Source organism: Sinocyclocheilus grahami, unplaced genomic scaffold, assembly GCF_001515645.1.
Source record: "Sinocyclocheilus grahami isolate Dianchi unplaced genomic scaffold, SAMN03320097.WGS_v1.1 scaffold994.1, whole genome shotgun sequence".
NCBI lineage: Eukaryota > Metazoa > Chordata > Actinopteri > Cypriniformes > Cyprinidae > Sinocyclocheilus > Sinocyclocheilus grahami.
In genome coordinates this window covers 302,541-310,506 of record NW_015506173.1, presented here as the reverse complement: position 1 = coordinate 310,506, position 7,966 = coordinate 302,541, and the positions used below count along the sequence as shown (strand labels likewise).

Here is a 7,966-nt window from a genome sequence, read left to right as displayed (position 1 = left end):
TCGGAAGATGTGGTTAATATATGTATATATATATATATATATATATATATATATATATATATATATATATATATATATATATATATATATATATATATATATACATACATACAGTTTAACTGCATAAAACAGTATTTTAAAAACAACAACTTCAATTTCAGGAAAAAAAAACAGTTTGATAAAGCAAAATAGTCAACAAATGATAGATATAAATACCACATGGTATATAGACACCAAAAGGTATCTGATATTGTATTATTTGGCTTACTTTGAAACGACAATTAAAGGACACATGCACCGGGGATATGCCAAACCTAAGCAAATTAGGCATATTTTAAACTCTTACCAGACATTCTGTATCAGAAATAATCTAGTCTATTCTATGTTTTGCTGTAGCTGAAGTATTTATTAAGTGAGTATAAAAGCAAATATGATTAAGAATAGAATGTGTTTCTTTTAGAAACATTACTGTGTTTTAGTTCTTTAACTTTTAGCAGCCGCAGTTCCATGCTTCCATATTGATCATGTTTCGATTCGAAATGCCTTCGAAGTAGAGACCTGCGCGGGACGGATTGTTCAGTCCTGCTCCTGCCCGTTCCCGCAGGATTTTGTCCCGCACCTGCCTGCTGCCGCAGAAATGTTATCTAGTCCCGCTCCCGCCCGTATAAAAGTAGCCTTCAGTTGTGCTCAAAATTATTCATACCCTTGGTAAATATGATCAAAGAAGACTGTGAGAATTAATCTGTATCATCAATCCTTTAGATATTTTATTTTTAAAAAAGTACTAAAATCTAACCTTTCATTGGAGGATAAGAATTTTAAATGGGAGAGAAATGTCATTATGAAATAAATGTTTTTCTCTAATACACATTGGTCACAATTAATCATACCCTTTTATCCAATACTTTTTGCAACCTCCTTATGCCAAGAGAACAGCTCTTCACCTATAATGCCTGAAGAGTTTAGAGAACATCTGACAGGAGATCAGAAACCATTCCTTCATCCAGAATCTCTCCAGACCCTTCAGATTTCCATCTGCATGTTGATGCTTCTCCTCTTCAGTTCACCACACACATTTTCTATAGGGTTCAGCTCAGGGAAGTGGGTTGGCCAGGGCAGAAGCTTGGTTTTGTTCTGTGTCCAAAATTTTGATGTTTGTTTGTGGATTCATTGTCCTGTTGGAAGATCCAACCATGGCCCATTATAAGATTTCTAGCATGGACAGTCAGTTTTTCATTTTTTATCCATTGGTATTTTATAGAATCCATTATGCCATCTATCTGAACAAGATATCCAGGATCTCTGGCAGAAAAATAGGCCCACAACATAAAAGATCCAGCAGTATATTTCATTGTACACATGGGGTACTTTTTTTTTTTTATCCCTGTGTGCACCAAACCCATCTTGAGTGTTTGCTGCTAAAAAGCAAATTTTTTTTAGTTTCATCTGACCATTGAACCCAGTCCCGTTTAAAGTTCCAGTCGTGTCTAGCAAATAAATATGCTGGAGTTTGTTTTTGGATGAGAGCCTTTTCTTTTCTAGTTTTTTCTTGAAACCCTCCCAAACAACATTGTTTTTTTTTAGGCTTTTTAACCAAAAGATCAAGTGGATAAAAAAATGCGGATTTATTTTCACAGCCTTCTTTGATCATATTTATCAAGGGTATGAATAATTTTGAGCACAATGGTGTATAGATTTTTTTCTGTACATCCATGAAACATGAAATAGTAAGTTCCGTGTCACCAAGCCACAACATCTCAACGCTTCCGATAAAATATTTGTTATTAAAGTGTAAACATTTACAGCCACTATTATTTTTAACAGAAAAGCAAGCATAGGCTGCTGCGTTTGGCATGGCACAATGTGAGCAAAGAGTGCTCCTTTTATAATCACTAAAAAATTTCAGTTCATCGCGATCTCACAAAGCTGTTATACCACAATGAATATATGCACAATGAATAATGTCTACACTGTGTGTTATAATGAGAGGATTCGTGAGCACGCAGATTTCAGAAGAATTTTACAAGAACTCCGGCGTTTTGTGCGGTGAGTGGATTCTAACTTAAACGCCTCTGATTGGCCTACATTGCTCAATGCTGCAAACACGTGTTATAAATAGAAACTCTGCCTATGCTTGCGCCTGTTAATCGTTTTTATTTTATATTAGTTGTTCTTTTGTGCAATAGATGAATAACAATTAATTTGTTTTTAGATATTTTAGGTTTAGATATTTTTTCATTTGCGGGAGTCCGGCGAATCATTTTATTCTCCCGCATCCTGCACCCACTCTCGCCAGTATTAAGTCTTGTCCCGCGGGTCTCGCAGTATTACCCCGAAAGTGCAGATCTCTACTTCGAAGATTATACTCTCTTTGAAAACCGTGAGTGTCTCTTGACATAAAATGGGCGGGCCTGATTAAAAGTCGTGGGGGGCCGTGTTTGGCCCGCGGGCCTGGTAATTGACACGTGTGCTAAAGTGTTGCGGAGATATAGCCTCATGTTCATTTTGGTATGCTCTTCGTCAAATTCATTTACACGTTATTTGAGAACAGTTTGGCTAATCAACTTGAATTCCATAAATTTTTGCCAACATGGTCTGAAGATGATCTGAACCAATTTGGGTGAAAATCTGACAAACTGCCGAGGACAAGTTCGAATTTGTAGTTTTTTTTTAACTATTAAAAATTGCAAAAAAAACTTGACCTGTAGAAATTTTAATTTGTGTCCAATTGACTCAGCATGAGCCAAGGAATCAGAGGAAAAAAATATTTTGCTTCTAAAAATTTACAGTTAAAAGTTATTAGCATAAACAGGGGTTGAGTTAGAGACTCCAAACTTGCTATGGTTAATGTTGACACTTACCACAAGTGGTTCTATGGGCTTCCATAGACTTCCAGAGCAGAAGAAGAAGAAGAAATCTCACAGATACAATAGGTGCCTAAAAAGTAATTCAAAAAATTATGATGGCTTATAAATTATATAGAAAACAGGTATATGTAATAATATAAAGGTAAAAATTAGTTAAATTTACTATTAAGAACAACCTGAAATCTTTCTATTGTTATGAAACATCTTCACCCTGCATGCTGCCTCAAAATTGATTTGAACTTCTCAAAAGAATTTTCACTTCAGTTCTGATTGGCACAAACCCCTGACAGTCACATACTCACTGTGCCCACACTCAGTTCTGCTTGTGATCAGAGAGCTGATGACTCTGTTTGTGTGTGTGTGTGTGTGTGTGTGTTAGATACACTGTACCCTCTGTAGTCTCCTCATTAAAAGGGGCACGGTTGAATGGATGCGCTCACCAGTTCAACCAGTAGATTTCTATGAGGTTATCATCGCAGTACTTTCATGGCAGTCTCACCAGTATCCTCCTGTGCTGTTTCCTGGCATTCATTTTCTCATGGTCACACAGTTTTTATGACTCAGTTTTGCATTATTTTGCAAATAATTTCCTGGTATTATGTTACAGCCCTGAAAATATCAGCAGCTGCCCAGTTATGACACCAGGGTGTTAGTTTAAAGTGGTTTCTGTTACATGATGGTGAACTGGTGCTGACTGGGTTTGTAGTTGAATAGTGATCAGGGTTAATAGTCCTGCTGTTCTGTTCTGTGATACACACAAGAGTTTTATGCCCCGCTGGGCAGATTGCATCTCTTCACTCAGTGATTGGCTAATGTCCAGCTTTGGTTCTGTGATTTCACACCCAAAGGGAGTGGCTGGGTTGTTCAGTGTGAGATTTAGCTTCCCCTGGTGGTTGTTTGCAGTGCTGCAGGATGATTAAACTAGCTCTCTATTTTCATTCAGGCCTTTCCACAATCAGAAGCATCTTGCCCATTCAGTAAAACCAGTGGTGATCACTGACTGTCAAGGTCAACTCTTTTATTATTTATTTGTATTTATTTATTTATTTTATTGTAAATTAAACAAAGTAATGGACAGTTTATTTTATTACACCATCATTCGAAAGTTTGGGGTCAAACTTTTTTTTTTTAAGAAACTATATAATTTTATTCAAAAGTGTCAGTAAGGACTTTTACATAAGAAAATATATCAAATAAATTGTTCTTTCAAAGTTTCTATTCATCAAAGAATCAGGAAAAAAAAACTCAAGGTTTCCACACAAATATTAAGCAGCTCAACCATTTTCAACATTGATTATAATTAAAAGAACAAAAGAAACAATTAAGCACCAAATCACCATATTATAAATAATTCTGAAGGATCATGTGACACTGAAGAATGGAGTAATGATGCTGAAAATTCTGCTTGGCCGTCACAGGAATAAATTACATTTTAAAATGCATTAAAATAGAAAACAGTTATTTTAAATTGTAATAATATTTCAGAATATTACGGTTTACTGTATTTTTGATTAAATAAAATGCAGCCTTGGTGAACATAAGAGGCTTTCTACAAAAACGAGCATTAAAAAAGTCTTACCAAACTCAACGGTAGTGTGTTGTGTCAGAATTTGAACACAGGTCTTCGTGGATATTAAGTTTTTTTTTTTTTCCCTTTGGTAATTTCCTGTCTCGTCTAGACAGCAACTGGTACTCCCTCAAAAAAAAAAAAAATATATATATATAATAAATAAATAAAATACATCTCTGTGTAGAATCATATTATTTTGGCAGCTTTTCAGTTGAAAACATCCTCTTTTCTTACGTTTTTATCTACAGGAGCTGGTAAAACAATGTGTTAGTGGACAGGAGGAGAATAAAGACACAGACAATCTGGTGCAGGAGCCCGACAGTCAGTACGGCACATGGGAGACTGGACTTCGCACAGATGACAGGTGAACACATACGCCTTCCAAAAACCATGTAAAATCATAAACATTTATGTCCTCAAACTAACATAAACACTATACCTGAACAAACCTATCCTCAGTCACTGTTTGTAACTCAACACCAGGATCAATTGCATCTATTGAGTGAGTCATCTGTAGCAGAGCTATAATGCTATAACGACCTCATGGACAGACACACAGGCAGATTCATCTTCATTACAGCGCAGACCGGGCTTGTCGGAGAGGTTTGGTTACGGCTGTGACTAAAGCAAGAGGGATTCAGATGAAATGAGAGCTGGTATATGTGGATCATTGGGTTGTATCTGTGCTCTAAAAAGGAACTTTGGATGGGTAGATGTTTGTTGTCAATGTCTATTAACAGGGATGTCACTAAGTGTGATGTAGCCACCCAGTAACTCACAGATAACCAGTAAGTTTATTAGGAATTGCAAAATTATACATGGTTTAAATTTAAATTATAAATGGGAGTCTGACCAACACTCATGTAGGCCTAAATGACGTGTGTGAATTAAATTAAAATCAATGGGCTACAAACCATCAGCGACAGATCATTTGTTCCGTATTTTGCCATACACCCGAGTATAATGGATTATTGGAAAAGAAAAAAAAATGTAGGGTGGGACCTTGGTTCTGTTCGTTGCTTGTCAATGGATGGAGGAAGATCTGAATGTGAGCTTGTAGTCTATTGTAAGGATCGTATTACAAGTTTAATCCAACAAAATTATTGGACTCCTGCATACATCGCTAGAGAAAAGTCTGGCATTTTAGCGGAAGGTTGTTATGATGTTTTGATAAAAAATTGCTAACCCTTCAAACTACTTTTGCTTTGGAGAAATGTTCCTCACATAATATGAGGGAACAAATATGAGGAACAAAAACAGAATGTGTCTGTTTTTGTGCTGCTGCTTGTTCATCTGATGTAGCAAGTGACAAAATATACCATCACAAATATGCTAGGAAAAATACTACCAAAAAAAGTCATAATAATGAAAATAGAGTTTCATGATCAGTAATAAATCGTAGTAGTTAATTGAATACATACACTGTAGTATTTATACATTTAATTTATTTATGCATAAATCAAGCTGCTTCATTTTTTATTTTTTTTTCAATTCACTGGCCATAGACTGGAGTGGTAAAAAGCTCAGTTCGAACCTCATAGCAATGTACTTTTACAGTCATGTTTTTTTAATTTGAGGTTTTCTGCACAAATGAAATACTGACAATATATAAGTGTGTTCAAATATCCCTTTCCTCCTCCTCAGCCTCACTCCAGCTACACCTTCATCTGATGACAACCTCACCCCATCTCCACGGAAGCCCACCCCACCCCACACTGCTGAACAGCCCCTTCTCATCGACACACCAGATGGCTCGACAACATCTCCTCAAAAGCAGACCGAGCTCCCATTCCCAGAGGTCAGTCTTCGTTGCTAAACCATAGGGATAGTTGGCCTAAAAATGAAAATTGTCATTGTGCTCACCCTCATGCTGTTCCAAACCCTTAAGACTTTCATTCATCTTCAAAACAAAAATGAAGATATTTTTAATGAAATTTAAGAGATTTCTGTCAAAGTCAATGAAACCAAAACTTTAAATAAAATCTTCTGAAAAGACATGATTTATATAATGAACAGATTTAATTTAGACTTTTATTCATGGATTAAACCACTTAATTCATGTTTTCATTGTCAACTTTTACAATGTCTTAATAAACTTTTTAAAGTGTCAAAGTTTTGGTGAAATGGACTTACAGTGGGTTGACAGAAATCTCTCAGGTCCCACTTGAGAGATTCTGAAAATTCTGTCGTCACTTACTCAGCCTCATGTCATTTCAAACCTGTTTGACTTTCTTCTGTGCAACATAAAAGGAACATATTTGGAAGAATGTTGTTAACCAAAACATTTTGGTTCCATTCCATTATATGGACAAAAAATACAATGCAAGTCAGTGGGAACTAAAACGGTTTGTTACCAACATTCTTTAAAATATCTTTTGTTTTTCATAGAAAAAAATATAGTCATACAGGTTTGGAATGACATGAAGTTGAGTAAACAATTACACAGTTTAAATTTTTTTGGAGAACGGTCCCTATAAAGACTCTAATTTGAATGCAAACACACACAACTGTACATGACATTTGTTTGAGATGTCGCTGTCTGTGTCTGTAGACCCCCACAACACTGTTAGACTCCAGTGCACTACGTTCCAGGGTCAGTCTGAACAAGAAGAGCACTCGCAGAGCCCTGCCTTCTCGAGGTGCCCGTCACAGTGCCCTCTTATCACAAGTACCCGAGGGAACCGGAGCAGATGATGAATGGCGCTACAAGGACTCAACAGGTACTTACATCTATTAGCAGCAAGACACATGCGTACCTGCACATCTCATCCCATGAGGTTGGGTTTAAGTAGGTTGTGGGTCCTCTTTGGGTCATAATTATCTTTGTACTGTAGCAAAGTCAGTAAAATCTAGTCCTCTGGACTCACTCCAGTCTTTCTCTCTGTCTGTAGAGGAGAAGACAGACTCTCCTAAGCAGGGTGAAGACTCAGACTCTGAGGAGCAGGCCAAGGGAATCGAATCCCGTACTTCCTCCGTGTCTCAGCCTCAGAGAGTGGCGCTCTTCCCTGGCATGGACCCATCTGCTCTAAAGGTGAGGGGATTTTGGGGATTTTTTTCCCCACCAGTTCAATTTCCTTAACCTTGTGAAGTCTGACATTTGAAATAATAGTCTGGAAAAATCAAATTTTTAGGAAATGGAATAGTTTATCGAACCTTTAGACAAAATCTGAAGGGGAAAACAATTATTCAATAAAATTAAAAAATATGCCATTTAATGCAGTTGCTGATATTTTATATAAAGTGAGATAAAAATCTGATAGCTTGTAATGTAAATCAATGAGATACAGTATAACAGTATAACAAATACTTAAATTATATATACAGTGGGTACGGAAAGTATTCAGACCCCCTTAAATTTTTCACTCTTTGTTATATTGCAGCCATTTGCTAAAATCATTTAAGTTAATTTTTTTTCCTCATTAATGTACACACAGCACCCCATATTGACAGAAAAACACAGAATTGTTGACATTTATGCAGATTTATTAAAAAAGAAAAACTGAAATAACACATGGTCCTAAGTATTCAG

At 36.3% G+C, this 7,966-nt stretch overlaps 1 protein-coding gene across 1 annotated transcript in view; it reads left to right on the top strand.

Annotated features, from left to right (window-relative positions):
* The window catches only part of LOC107565328 (zinc finger CCCH domain-containing protein 13), a 51,084-nt gene that overhangs the window by 40,198 nt on the left and 2,920 nt on the right, over positions 1–7,966 (top strand). The window contains exons 7-10 of the mRNA XM_016250547.1: positions 4,686–4,801; positions 6,082–6,235; positions 6,989–7,157; positions 7,329–7,468. Coding sequence (XP_016106033.1) covers positions 4,686–4,801; positions 6,082–6,235; positions 6,989–7,157; positions 7,329–7,468 — 579 coding nt within the window. The remainder of the gene's footprint in view (positions 1–4,685; positions 4,802–6,081; positions 6,236–6,988; positions 7,158–7,328; positions 7,469–7,966) is intronic.